The 13444-nt window shown below is 51.4% G+C and overlaps 6 protein-coding genes across 6 annotated transcripts; 2 read left to right on the top strand and 4 right to left on the bottom strand.

Moving 5' to 3' along the window:
* Positions 1–535: 535 nt before the first annotated feature.
* Positions 536–751, bottom strand: COCMIDRAFT_88450 (uncharacterized protein; the record flags this gene model as incomplete). The annotated part of the gene is made up of 1 exon (XM_007687234.1): positions 536–751. A coding segment is annotated over one exon (216 nt), but the record flags the coding sequence as incomplete, so codon positions are not given.
* A 1148-nt stretch (positions 752–1899) lies between these two features.
* Positions 1900–3260, bottom strand: COCMIDRAFT_88294 (uncharacterized protein; the record flags this gene model as incomplete). The annotated part of the gene is made up of 2 exons (XM_007687233.1): positions 1900–3087; positions 3180–3260. The coding sequence occupies 2 exons, from the start codon at positions 3258–3260 to the stop codon at positions 1900–1902; spliced, it is 1269 nt and encodes a 422-aa protein (XP_007685423.1).
* Positions 3261–4157: 897 nt separating this feature from the next.
* Positions 4158–5671, bottom strand: COCMIDRAFT_88286 (uncharacterized protein; the record flags this gene model as incomplete). The annotated part of the gene is made up of 3 exons (XM_007687232.1): positions 4158–5350; positions 5413–5579; positions 5634–5671. 3 exons carry the CDS (start codon positions 5669–5671, stop codon positions 4158–4160), a joined length of 1398 nt encoding a protein of 465 aa, XP_007685422.1.
* A 520-nt stretch (positions 5672–6191) lies between these two features.
* COCMIDRAFT_24084 (uncharacterized protein) lies at positions 6192–6797 on the top strand (the record flags this gene model as incomplete). Its single annotated transcript, XM_007687202.1, has 1 exon — positions 6192–6797. One exon carries the CDS (start codon positions 6192–6194, stop codon positions 6795–6797), a length of 606 nt encoding a protein of 201 aa, XP_007685392.1.
* A 780-nt stretch (positions 6798–7577) lies between these two features.
* COCMIDRAFT_88316 (uncharacterized protein) lies at positions 7578–8238 on the bottom strand (the record flags this gene model as incomplete). Its single annotated transcript, XM_007687231.1, has 2 exons — positions 7578–7755; positions 7808–8238. 2 exons carry the CDS (start codon positions 8236–8238, stop codon positions 7578–7580), a joined length of 609 nt encoding a protein of 202 aa, XP_007685421.1.
* Positions 8239–9940: 1702 nt separating this feature from the next.
* On the top strand, positions 9941–13111 carry COCMIDRAFT_24082 (uncharacterized protein; the record flags this gene model as incomplete). Its single annotated transcript, XM_007687201.1, has 3 exons — positions 9941–10453; positions 10510–11965; positions 12012–13111. The coding sequence occupies 3 exons, from the start codon at positions 9941–9943 to the stop codon at positions 13109–13111; spliced, it is 3069 nt and encodes a 1022-aa protein (XP_007685391.1).
* Between the last annotated feature and the right edge of the window lie 333 nt (positions 13112–13444).

Below are 13444 nucleotides of genomic sequence, written 5' to 3'. Positions count from 1 at the left end.
GTTCGAAAACCGTTGGTTGCTGAGCATGCGATGATACCGATCCACGTCGAGTCATCATAACTTGGCCATGTTCCGAAGATTGATTTGGTACAGCGGGGACTCGAGTAGGGATAGATGGTAAAGATCTTGGTACTTGGAAATTCCGCATTTGCATCTTAACGACCAGAGAGAATATGCTCGCTCTTCTTCCCCTCTTCACGCTCATCGAGGATTAGTTATATCTCACCATTTACGGTCTGTACAGACCATGTATCAATAGAGAAAGGTCTAGAAAAAGCATCTGGCTGGCCATGGAGCTTTGTCTCTTCCTTTGAGCTACGTTTGATGATTTCTGGATCTTCATGATATTCTCGCTATTGGAGGTACTGCCATTTACGTGTTAGAAAGTAGGACGCCTAGTAGTTGCTTTTGGAGGAATTGCTGGTATATTTCTGCAGGCTTTTGTAAGAACTCCATACTGTGACTGGATGGATCAACCAGTCTTACTTCCAGTATCCTACTGGGCGAGTATCTGATGCTGGACTGGGTCAATTTGTCACTTTACAACGATCCTGAAAAAATTCGTAGGAACCCTTGGCACTAAAACAATGATCAAGTGCCTATGACTATATTTAGGAGGCTGCGCATTTCCCCCTAATGCCATCTTGGTAGGTAAAGGAGAGGCAGTGTTTTGGTCATCACCATTTGCATCCGTATCCCTATCCACAAGGAAACGATCTTGAAGGTATCTCTCAGCTAATGAAGTCGATATGTCACCAGGCAACAGATTACTCCAATGAGGAGAGCTGGCCTTGGATGGCCGCTCGCAGCTACTTTACCGAATCGACGGGCCACTACATAAAATCCACTATCATCTCAACAAGAAACAAGCACCTTGCTTCAAAATTTCCATCAAAATTGATCTCGAGACATACACGAAGTGTCATCCTGAGCAGGTACACATTACTCTAGTATCCGATCAGGCCGAGTCTCGTGCTACCCCAAAACCCCTAGAATCTCCAAAAGTACTCGCTTCCGCCATTGCTACAGGAAGTTGCGGCGGTTTCACTTGAATGAGAAGTTGAAGCAGTTTGAAAGTATGCATCAAGTATACAAGTCTAAAAAAGTCCAAGTGAGAAAGACTCGAGGGAACATATCTCACTCTGACATCTAGTGATGTGCTACTGGCATCAGTTTCTGAGAGATTCAAATAAATCTTGGATATGCTGTGGTTGTGCATATAGTGGGCATGAATGCGATGCGTAGACGTGCTAGGAACTGGTTGAGCCGTACCCATGGGCTTTCTGAAAGGTGCTATGGAGGCGATACCATTGATGTCGAGGAATTACAGTAGCAGTGGCAGAAGAAATAGCATGGAATCCTCTATTCACCAACAACGGAAAAGGAAATATTTGGACTACTGTAGCTGCATACGCCACGACTACCTTTTCTTTCTCGACCAAAACAAATGCGATTAAACATTTTTGAGAGACTGTTGGGCTGCATATTTACTATCTACTAGCATATTTCAGTGATGCCCTATAGTAGAACCTCCCCAAAAAAAACATCCATCCACTAGACCAAGCAACCGTTTTTCCACAGCTTGGACCGCCTGTTCTCTGCCATGTATACACGCCTTCATGGGGCGCAGATGAAAAAAAAAGAATAAAACAAATTATGCAAAAATATGTGTATAAAGAAAGCTTTGGGGTAAAATGCGTCTCTAACAATAGATGCCTTCGTATAATCGTTTGATGGGTGGATCTAAGAGCAAAATGAACGAATAACTCTTTCGAGCAAAAGGTAGAAAAATACTGAGAAGCTGCAACGGCCATCTAGATCCGGTGTAAGACAGCCAAAACAACAACAACAGATGATCTTATTTAGGAGAAATAAAATGGTTACGTAGGAGAATCATCATCATCGCAGTGGGGACGGCGCTCGCCCATCCACCGGGGTTGGCTCTGTTGTAATCTGTATGCTGGGCAGCCGTTCCAGGTCCAGATTCAGAGCCGGTAATTGCGGGGCTCTGGTATTGATCGGGCTTTCGTAGTTTGGTGGGTCTTCGTATGCAGGGGCTTCTTCTGCTGGAATGTCTACATGTGGCGACGGTGCGCTGCTTCCGCTGCGACTTGTTTCTGGGTTTAGAGAGATCACCTCGAAGCCTTCACTATTGCCATTCGAATGTGAGTGCGAGCTAGTACGGGAAGCATCGGCAAAGTCGTAGTCGTCAGATGCGTGGGACTCGACAGATTGAGCGAGGGAGGTTACGGAGAGGCCGCGTTGGTGGGTATCGTTGGTGTAGCCACGAGACCGACCGCCTCCACTAGCAAAGGAGGCTGCCGAGTCAAGTAGGGGGCGATGGTCGCTCTCTGAAGAGTTTGCGCGTAGACGAGTGCCATCGTGCCTTGCAACACCGAGATCACCATAGGCTACAGACGAGACCCGTTGCTCACGGCTTCGTGTTCTGGCTTGATGCTCGGCAATGAGCATTTGTGATACAGAGAGATCTGCTGCCTCTTCTGCTCTTCGTCGAATGTCTGCAAGTGCCTGGACGTCGCCTCGTGCTCGTGCCTCTCTCCGCGCTTGTCGGCGTGCTTCTCGTTCCGCTGCTTCGACTCGCCGTGCCAATCGGATTTGGTACAGAGACTCCATCTCCTGCTCTCGTTGCATTTCTTCTTCATCTTGTGTTTCTGGGAGTTCAATGACGTTGTCCATGCCTGCCCGTTCGCCCTCTCGTGCCAGCACCCTCTCATTTTCCCTCGCGGCAGAAGAGTATGCGGGGAGTGTCATAACACTGCGAATTGAGGTATTGCGGTCAACGCCATTCGTGTTGGTACTGCCAATATTCCTCTCGGGATCTCCTGTTGCTGCGCCGCTCATCTCACCGCTTGCTCTACTGGTGCTTCCGCGGTACTCGGTATCCTGCAAACTGGTCGAGTATCCATTTCGGCGCGGGCGCTTGCGGAAGTTCTTCCACGAGAACAGCGAGGGTAACTTGTCTTTTTGTGCTTGTTGGGCTTTGCGGGCGGACGGTGCGCGATACTTGATGGTGAGGAAATAAGTGATTATGAGTATAGTGAAGATGCCTCCGGTAGCAACTCCAACCTGTGCAGCCAAGCGTTAGCAAAGTTTGATTCGGGCGAAGCGTTTGAGGTTGGCTGTGGCAGGCGGGCAAGGGCAGGAGGGATTCAACATACAACAACAAAGGTCCTGGCCTGGTTGGAGAGTTCTCGTTTCCCCAAAGCCTCGTCGGTGGCATGATGGGCGGGCAAAAACATAGTACTGATAAGACCCTGTACCGGTCTGGTCCAAACGTCCAAACGGTCAAACGGTAAGTGCGTCAACCAAGAAGTGTGAACGGAGCTTTGTTTTCGCAATGAGATCACTCGTTCCGAGTAGTGTGGATCGCCCAGGCTTCGGCAGGCCCGCGTCCTCGGCCCTGTTATGCGCTACTGATAGGCGTGGAACCGTTGCGTCCAAACAGCCAGGCAAGCGTCGCGAAGCCTGTATCTGTGGTCAGGATGTTCGGCGTTATAGATGTATAGAATAGGAACAAGTGAACAGGAATGGGGAGGGGGACTGCTGTAAGCTATGTTCTGGGCTGCGCCCGGATACCTGCCTTGGCGGCAGGCTGATGAATGATGCGGAATGCTGTGTTGATTGGAAGCTGTGGCCAGGGGTCCTGTGGCTGGGGCCCAAGGCTAAGGAGGAGGCTGCGTATACATGCCAGCTTCAAAAGAAACATGCACATGTCAGTACCGTGTCGATTGACCACTTTGCTGTCCATATGCGGGGTTCTGGCATCACTGGCACCATCATTGACTTTTATCTCTAGCTTTCTCACATCAGCGTTGGGAGGCAAGCTCTAGCCTTGTCATGCCAAAAGCCTCGTGCTATTTTTGGGCGCTTGCAGACTCAAGGATACGCTAGCACCAAATTCTGATTAGAGCTCCTCCTCGGCCGGCATAACAATCGCAAATTCACGTGCCTATTCACCCGTCGATCTATTCCCCCTCAAAGTGGCACAGTCGCCCTTGTTGCCCTTGTGGCGGTGAAATGTGTACAGGGGTATGTGTGTAATTTCATTAATCAAGGCCGTCACTCCGTCACACGTCTACGCTTGCTAAAAAGCTCCAAAGTAGGTACAAAAAACATTGCGCTCGTTTCCCGGGCCCTCAAAATTTCTTGTCCAATTTCTTCAAGAAACTGCCAATGCCCTTCTCCACTTTGTCCACCCGTTTGCCAATGTTGGAGTTGCGTTGTGGTGCATTCGGGTTCGAGTGGTGGTGCACAGCAGCTTCGCTCTCAGTCGGCCTGTAGGCCTGCTGGTGTATGCTCTGCCCTTGTGTTGCCTGTGCTGCTGTACTGCCGTATTGAAATTGTGAGTAGCCAGGTGAAGCCATGGGCTGGTACTGTTGGGGTGGGAAGCCAGGCGAGGGCACGGCTGAATGTGCGGGAGGAGACTGAGGAGCCGGAGGAAAGCCAGGGGAATTGGGATAGTTGGCACTGGCATACTGTTGAACAGGCATGGTTGAAGTCCGGCTCAATGCTGGCGGGGGCGGAGTGTTGTTGACTTGGCCTAGAGGAGGAGCAGATGGTGGTGGCGCAAATGATGGCGGGCTCTGCGGTGCACTTGGTACTGATCCTGCGGTGTTTGTACGCTGCACGCCGGGTGGACCAGTGAAGCCCTGTCCTGGAGCAGGTGGTCCAGGAAAGTATGCTCCCGACGTTGGCTGGGGAGCGAACGACGCTTGCAAAGGATTGCTGTATTGCGCGGCATGCTGGTCATGCATAGCAGAGGCTCCAAGACCAGTTCCATCACTGGCATCTTCTGGTGGAGGTGTCTTCTCACGATGAGCAATGGGTTCAGGTGCGGCAGGCGCAGCAGGGTTGTAAGCCATTGGGGCGTAGTTGGGCGGTTGCTCGCTTGCAGGGGGCGATGTTGGTGGAGGAGCACTTGGAGGACCAGGAAACGACTGTGTAGTGCTGATACTTGGGCTCCGGCTGGTGTGTGATATGGCTGCATTCTCCAGTCGAGCAATGACAGGACTAAACGTATCGTTCTTGTGCTCAGAGTGTGTTGGGGTTGCATTGGGATTGCGCGTGATCTGCAGTTGGTGTGGTTGTAGTACTCTGCGGATGGAGTCTAGAAAGAGACTCGCATCCTCTGGCGTCCAAAAGTACATGTCTACTGTGTGTAGCCTGTACATGTATTTGCCCTGATTCGAGGGGTCAGGGGTAGGGAGGTGCCATTGCGACACGTCTTGATGAGGGGTTGCGGTTCCATTGTGGCTTTGGAATGCGTCGACTGTCAGGGTGAACAGACATGGGTGCTTGTATGTCTGCTCAATCTTCACTGTGTCCAGTTCTGTGCAGTATCCGCCATCAGCCTTTGCGCTCTGCAAGACATATCTTTTCGCGAAGACTTACGACCGGCAAAAGCATCTTGATGGGGAGTGCCTGCATGGTTTGCTATCTCGATGCGCCCACTCTGGCGCATGGGATCGTGGTAGAGATAGACATAGGAGCTCTTGTCGAAGCGGTGGTGTGGGGGGGTTTGTGTAGGCGGGGAGATGTAGTAGTGCACATCTGCGAAACTGTAGAAAACATCAGAAAAGAGGGCGTTTCCCGCCTAAGGACACACTACTTACAGTGTCAAGAGTGACACCTCACCCTGCTGTGGAGGCATCGTGTTAGTGTGAGTGTGAGTGTCTAGTCGGGCGTCCAAGATATCTGACAGCCTAATATGTGGAGAAGGCTGTGGCTGAGTAGCAACGCCAGATTGTTAGCATTCAAGACGAGCATGAAGAGATCAAAGGCATATATAGGGTGCAAGGCTATCATGTAATCGGATCATAGCTCCTAGCAATAACTGCGTAGACTTCTATTTGTGTCGTCCTCGAAGCGCCCGCCTGTTAGCGGGGAGTTGACTAGGCGCTGGCAAGCTTCCATCGAATCGCAGTCGCCGAGGGACGATCCACTCGTGACTTGCGGACTTCCGAGCCAATCCAGAAATTTGCTGCAATCGAACAATCCGCCGACAACACCACGACGCGCAATTGAGCCTCGCCGCTGCGTCGAGCATCGCCGCCAACCTATTGTGGAGTCAGTACAGTCCATCGCCTGGAGAACATAATCCCCCTCCCCCCGCCATCGCGCCCGCTCGCTTCGCAGCCCATTGAGGGCAAAATCCTATCACCACCACCGCCATGTCTCTCGTCAACCTAGCACACGTGTGCTCGCACATGCAAAATGCATCCAAAGCCAGACTCGGGCTGACATCGATACCCGTCTCTAAAATGCACGTCAAAATTGCGCTGGGCCTACAGCGCGAAGGCTTCCTCTCTTCCGTCACACTCGGCGGACCCACACCACCAAAGCCTTTTCTCCTACAAGCACAACAAGATCCTGAGCAACTAGAGCATATGGCGCAAAAACTCAAAGACGAGCCCTGGCTTGCGTACCCAGTCAAGACCCCACAAGGCCAGAAAGAGCAGGCGCCACTCGGCCACGAGCAGGTCCACGACGTACACGTACCAGAGAACCCGGCGCGGAGGAGATTATGGCTGGGACTGAAGTACTGGCAGAACGAGCCGGTGCTGACCAACATGAAGCTGATCTCAAAGCCCACGCGGCGGATATGGCTGACAAGCGAGGATCTGGGCAAGATTACACGAACGCGCGAGTCGAGCTACGTAAAGGGACTTACGCATCCTGGCGAGTGCATGTTTGTCACGACCGATCGGGGCATCCTCGAGGCAAGAGAGTGTGTGGAGCGGCAATTGGGAGGCATGGCTCTTTTTAGAGTGTGGTAGCAGCAGTATTATCACTGTACTATGTATTTTGTAAGAGGTCTTTGCACCGGTATCACGAGAAAGAGGAATGGCATATATGGGAGCAGGGCGGGCAATGGAACCCGCGCACCATGCATTTGTACAAAAGAAGATATCAACTACATTCTCATACCACAAGTCGGCAAGCTATTTTTTTGTAACCATAGGAAACGCCTTGCTGGTCATGCCCAAAGCTCTTCAGAGGCCCTATGGGAAAGAATTGCTCGTGCGGTGTTAGCTCACTAGCGTGGTGGTCGGGTTGCAGCGGTGTAGGGCGTGTCAGGGACTCAGGGTCGATGCGAGTCAAACGTCGCTCTATGCAAACCACGGATATCCCGGCATCAGCAACTTTGTTTTCTACGTTGTTGACCGGTTTTTTTGTCGATTGACACGCTGTTTGGCCCCACACGTCTTAGCCGTTGCTAGTGTGAATAAGTCTGTATTTGCGGAAGTCATTCATGGCCATGCTATTGTTGGTGGAGTTTGAAATCATATTCGAGATTATGCGGCTATCTACAATAAACAAACAATGTTAAACCTCGACACTAGGGGATATCCTCGCACAATCGTCGTAATCGTGCCAATTCATTCCATTTCTGTTCCAATACCTGCAGGCATTGGTGAAATGGCGGCATTTCCAAGAAAATTCGTAATATAATCACATTCGTCTGCCACATGTTCCCAAATCCTCGTGGGTCCCGAATCCTCATACTCATGATATTTTGATTAATACAAACGTTTCATATTCATGACAGCAAGTGCTTATACAACATAGCTGCGTCGGCTGCGGCTGCGGCTTCGGGTGGAGTAGCGGGGGCTACGAGAGCGGTGGCCGTGACGAGATCGGTGAACTTCGCGCTTAACGATGACACGATCTTCACGGTGATGGCGGCTAACGAGCAGGGCCAGGATTGACGTGATGAAGAAGAAAATGATGTTCCTGACTTCAGTGTTAGTACCAGCGGACTTGTTCGTCGGGTCGAAACACTTACATGATTCCGAATGCCCATGACGCCTTGAGCATAGCACAGGAACGGTCCACGTCCCAGCCCCAGGTGTTTCCAGAAATAGTGAACAATCCCAGATCAGTGCTGTAAGATCCTCTGCGGTTGATGCTGGAGCAGTCTGCATCAGCGATGCCTCGGAGCGCATAGACGGCACCAATAAAGGCGCCGACGAACAAGAGGTCGATAAAGGCAACGAATTTGGCAGAGTGCCTGGCGCGTGTGTAGAGGAAGAGAGTGGCCATGACCCATGCTGCACCGAGTACCGAGACAATGAAGAGAACGAGAATGGATGTTGGAGTGAGGAGCCGGCGCGAGTTGTACCAATCGACGAACCAGGCCAGCATACCCAGCGTCGGTATGAGGGTGACGAACTGGAAGATGCGCCAAAAGATGAAGGATAAGCCGGCGAAGGACATGATGGCAGTGGGTGCGGGCAAGACGGCCTCGACGCAAGAGATAGTTGTGTGTAGTAGGAGAGCAGCAGATGGGCGAGGCCTGGCGGGGTACTACTGCAATCCGATGAGATGATGCAAAATGACGACGCGCAGAAGCAGAAGAAGAAGAAGGGTCGAATGGGGTGCTTTTATGATCTGGAACGGTCCGGGATCAGTTTCTGCCTTGCCTACGAGTGGGCGGCAGTATGCGACAATGCTCGGAGAGGTGAGCCGATGTGACGTATTGTGGATGGAAACCGGGCGCGATACTTTAAAGTGGGCATGGGCGAATGGCGGGGGAGGCTGGTATTGTGTGGCTGGATGGTGCCTTCTGCATTTCTAGCCAACCAAGACACCACCATGTCGTCCTTCAAACAACATACCCACACCACCCACACACACACCGGCCTCAAGCCAACAGCCACTATCAAACGTCGTCGCGGCGCTAACCTTCTGTCTACACGCCAGACCCCGAATCCTCGGTGCGCCTTCGCTACGCTGGGTTCGCGTCCAAGCCGCCAGCGCACATAGGCGGGCATAGGCGGGCATGCGCAGTGGGCCCAGACAGCTTGAACAGCTGTCGCCGCCCAACCCACTTCCCGTATGCCAGACGCACCACTGAGAGAGATGGATGCCATCCAGCCCAGCATTCCCCGGCCCCGCCCTGCAGGCGAGCTTTTTGCTCATCATCCAGTGCCCTGGGTCGAAGCTCCCCTTACCCTAGGTGTACGCTATCTGTCTCTCCAGACCAAAGTTGAGCCCTGTGTCAATCTGTCAATCCCGAGCCCGTGTCAATCGTCATTCTCCAACTATATAGAGTGCAGTGTCCCATGCTAGCGTCCTCCTGAACATCACACTATGTCAGCAGCATTCAACACCCGTCGTGCCGTCTCCGTCCCCTATTCAACAGCAAGGAGATTGCTGACGCCTGAGACGAGCACAACAGCCGGCTTGCCAACATACTCGGCTGGGCCACTCCTGCGCCTTTGACCCCAGACACCCAAGACCTGCACTGCTATTGGTCTCCCTGTCCGGCTATGCAGCTTTCCTGCAAAGACGTCGCTTTTGCTTTGTGGCTGCTCGCTTCGCGGATGAACATGCAGCAACCGGTAGGCGTAAAGTTCTTATCAGCAGCCAGTCCGCATCTGACACTGCCCTGTGCTCCGCATCCTGAGTGCCGGGACGGGCAGACATCAATCTTCGAGAACAGCTAGGTTCCAATATGTATTGCTCCAGCCCATGCAGCTGCAGGCAACCTGGTCAATCCCAAATCTATCCCGCTCTCCACACTTTCTGGACCTTTTGTTTGTGTTCTTCTGTGCCTGTGTTGGTTGCCTTGACGCCTTCTTGCGGCGCAGTCGTATTTTCTTTCAGCTGCTCTCTTGCCTGTCCCTATTTCAACCGGGTACCACGACTTTGACACATCACCCCAACATATACTGTCCTTTTTGTTGATGACACTTCGGTTATGCTGCAAAATTGGAGTATCGACTGGAGACGTTAGGCCAGCAACCAGCGCCACATATTGTCTGACACGAAAGTATCCAAATCCCCCGAACCCTCGTTAGATTCGCCCAAGAAAGCTTCCTGGATATTCGATACTGCCCTCACACGATCCCACAGCACTACCAAGGACGTACCTCTAAACACAACTCAGGGGTTGCGTCTGCAATATCGCTTAAAAATGTCGGCTCGAGGCGCTCGAAGCCGGAAAGTCCAGCAAAAGCAAGTCGAGAAAAACGAAAAGAAGGGCTTAGCGAAAGGCAAATCCCCAGAACCCATCTCTGAAAGTCATGATACATTCGCAGAATGGCACACTTCGCCTGAACCCACTAACCCAAGGACCGGTATTTCTCGTTCTCTCACAGTGTCTAGCAGCAACACAGATGTATCGTCGGAAAGTCGGTCTCGAAGAATAAAACCACCAACAGCTGAGTCGGCCTCGGTGTCGGACGTGTCTTCGAAGGGCAAAGAGAATATGAAATTCCAGACTAAAGGCAAGGATACCGCAGCACCTCGCGGCAGAGGTGGGGGCGTCCCAGCAAAGAAAACGGTTGCGCCTTCACCTATACCTCCAGTATTTCGATCCGAGTCGGGAGCTCCCTACTCCTTGTCGCCTAATCAAAAGACATGGATGAACTTCAAAGTATGGAGTGGAGGCAAGGACGGAATGCGCCCTTACGGAGGGTTTGAATATGTATGTATTTGTTACTGATTCGTAGCATCACGCTTGTCTCTGACACAATGCACCAGGATGAAGATATGCAGCATGGGAGTGTGCTCATCTACTTCAAAGAGGAACAGGCTGACGATGATCGCCCAATACCATCTATAAGAGCAGAACTGGAAGTACTGCAGAATGCGGGCTCTACTTGGCTGAACAACGCTTTGCTCTACGGTCAAATAGACGACAACGATGTTGATGATTGGACACTTTCGGAAAGCGCAAGCTCGGCATCTGGGCGGCCTTCGCCAAATCTTCCGCAATCTACTCAGACACGAATGCTGAGTCCAACTTCTCCAAATGGAAGATCTCCATCCTCCTTCAATATCGACCAAGTACATTCTAGTATAGATTCTAGAGCTGCCCCCAGGAACCACCATCTAGATCGTTCAAATTCGCCTCCGTCGTTTCGTCAGACCAAAAAATGCAATGCTACCCATGAGATATGGTTCACAGCACCAAGCAAGGTGAAAACACTTCAGGCGCAAAGGCTACACTTTGTCGCTATCCGCAATTTTTTGGCAATGCTGCATGGAAAGCCCATCGTCGGTTCAGATGTGTATGAAATGCTGTGCACACTACAACCAGAAATACAAGTGATGTACGACCTTGATTCAGATGCCAGATCAGGCATAACGGCTCGAGAGCGTAGCGTGCAAATGATTACAAACTACCTGGGTCAACACGGACTAGACGACTTGCGCAACAATATCCAGCATGCTCTTGGGCTTCTCGCGTGGGCGGAGCAAGACACTGTGAGATGGAGACAAGGATACCTCGAGAGTTTTGTCCACTTGTCTGGCGTCATGACACCAGAACTTGAAGACCGTTCCGACTTTAAGCGTTTGTCAGTCGTCACTCGACGGAATCTAGGCATTGCTGGAAAGACGCTACGACTGCGTATCATGGAAGCAGAGGATAAACTGTCCAGTTTCAACTTCAGTGATCTATGGGAAGACATGCCAAAGGCCACCAATAGTCCGGTTTACCAAAGCTATCAGAATTTTCGACAGTTTCTCATCTCCCATTTTACAGGTATCTACGGCAACTGGCCACCGAGTTCTGACAAAACCTGGCTCAACCGCAAAGTGGTGCATGGACTACAGGAAGACTTTGGATCTCTCTACGAATACTTTGTCGATCGAGATGTCTTCTGGAATCCCCGTGAAGAGCGCGCAACTAGAAAATGGGAGATGGCCCATCGCAAGAATGATAACTTCAGTGCAGATCTCCCGGAGCTTGGAATGACGGACATGTTGGTCAGATACGACGCGAAGAATGGCTATGCACATATACCGCATCCATACCCTTTACTGCCAAGAGAGGTACCGAAGGATGTCAAGGAAAAAGAGAAGAAGGGCTTCTTTGCATCGCTGAAGAAGGATAAGGCCAAGGATACTACAAAAGATGCGAAAGCAAATTTGCAGCTTTCTATTATCTTCAGTGATGCGACGAACATTGAAAAGCTGGAGGCCAACTTCCATGGTAAGCTGATGTCCTCGGGAGACTATAGCAACTTCATTCTGACCAGTATGCTACCTAGGGTCTACTCTGATCGATAAATGCGAGCAATTTGAGCTCACGACCAACTTGAAGCAAATGTCGCCACGCGAAGCACGTCTCGGACGCTGGGTTCTCCTCTACGGAATCCTTCAAGTCCTCTCCACTTTGTCCGTTGACGTCCAAGGCCTCAAGTATACTGACGGGGTGCGATACTTCCTCAATACAGACTTGAAGCGCCTGCCTGAATGGGTGAGTAACGGCCAGGCAGAGCACTTGGAAGCCACACAACAGCAATCATGGTGCTGGCAGCGTTCATGGGACCCCATGCCCATTCCCAACGCACCCGTGGAACTTGAGGCCCCATTGCGCAATGAACGTACGAACCGTTCCGACAACTCGCGCACTGTTGAAGCAGCAGCGCATTCTTTTCCTAGCCCGCCGCCTCAACATGCACTACCGCCACCACCACCCAGTCTTGATGGGGCGACCCTGATGCAAAACGAAATCCAACGCCTCGGCGAGAAAATCGACAATTTCTCCCTGTCTCACAGGCGGATTCCTAGTTTGAACGAAGACTACGAACGCGTGATACAAGACGGAATTCACGACTGGAAACCACGCTTACAAGGCGAGACATTTGGCCCACGCGCAACGCGCGAGAACCAACGCGATAACGCATCTACCAACGGCAACTCTATCCTGAGTCCAAGAGTAGACTCACTCCCTCATCATCATCATCCTCCTCCTGAATCCGCTCTCCCTCCACCACGAACCCAGTCGCGCATGGAAGACAGTTTCCGCCTCACAAGACCCGACTTTGACAGCCCAGACAACTCGTTTCTCGACCGCCGACAAGCCGACAGTAGTAGTGGGCTACAGCATCCGCTCAACACTTCTGCGCGGAGCCATGCGAATATCACAAGTGTGGATACAGACCTCGGAAGCTATCCCTTTAGCTCGACCGACATGCAATGGCCCGTTCCGCCAGGGTACACGGAAAGCAATGCCAACTCGTTGTTTAACAGTCGGGATAGCACGGTGCTGGGGAATAGCCAAGGGCAGAGGGAATACGGGACAGGGGCGAGGATGGGTCAGCGGCAGGTGCGTGATAGGAGCGGGTGGGATTAATGAATCGAGGTTTTTTGGTTTCCGGTTATTTCAGGGGTTAAGAAAAAGGCAAAGAGAAAGGGGTGTGGAACAGGACATGGCATTTAATTTTGAGGGGGAAGGGGGGTGAAACGTTGGATACCCTTTCCTTTTTTTCTGTTTGTTACTTTTTTTAATCGTATCATGTTTATCTGTGGTTTGGCATTGGGGTCAAAGAAAAAGTAATGTGGTCATTAGTTCACGGGGTAGCGAGGGGGTCCTTGGCGTACAGAAGAAAAAAAAAGTCCAAAAAGGTGTGGTGTACATATGTGTGCGCGATGAAAATATATGTGGATGTAGTTCTTTCCTACGTAT

The sequence above is a fragment of the Bipolaris oryzae genome (assembly GCF_000523455.1).
Source record: "Bipolaris oryzae ATCC 44560 unplaced genomic scaffold scaffold_27, whole genome shotgun sequence".
Lineage (NCBI taxonomy): Eukaryota > Fungi > Ascomycota > Dothideomycetes > Pleosporales > Pleosporaceae > Bipolaris > Bipolaris oryzae.
Note: the sequence above shows the minus strand (reverse complement) of the source record. Positions and strands in the feature narration are given on the sequence as shown.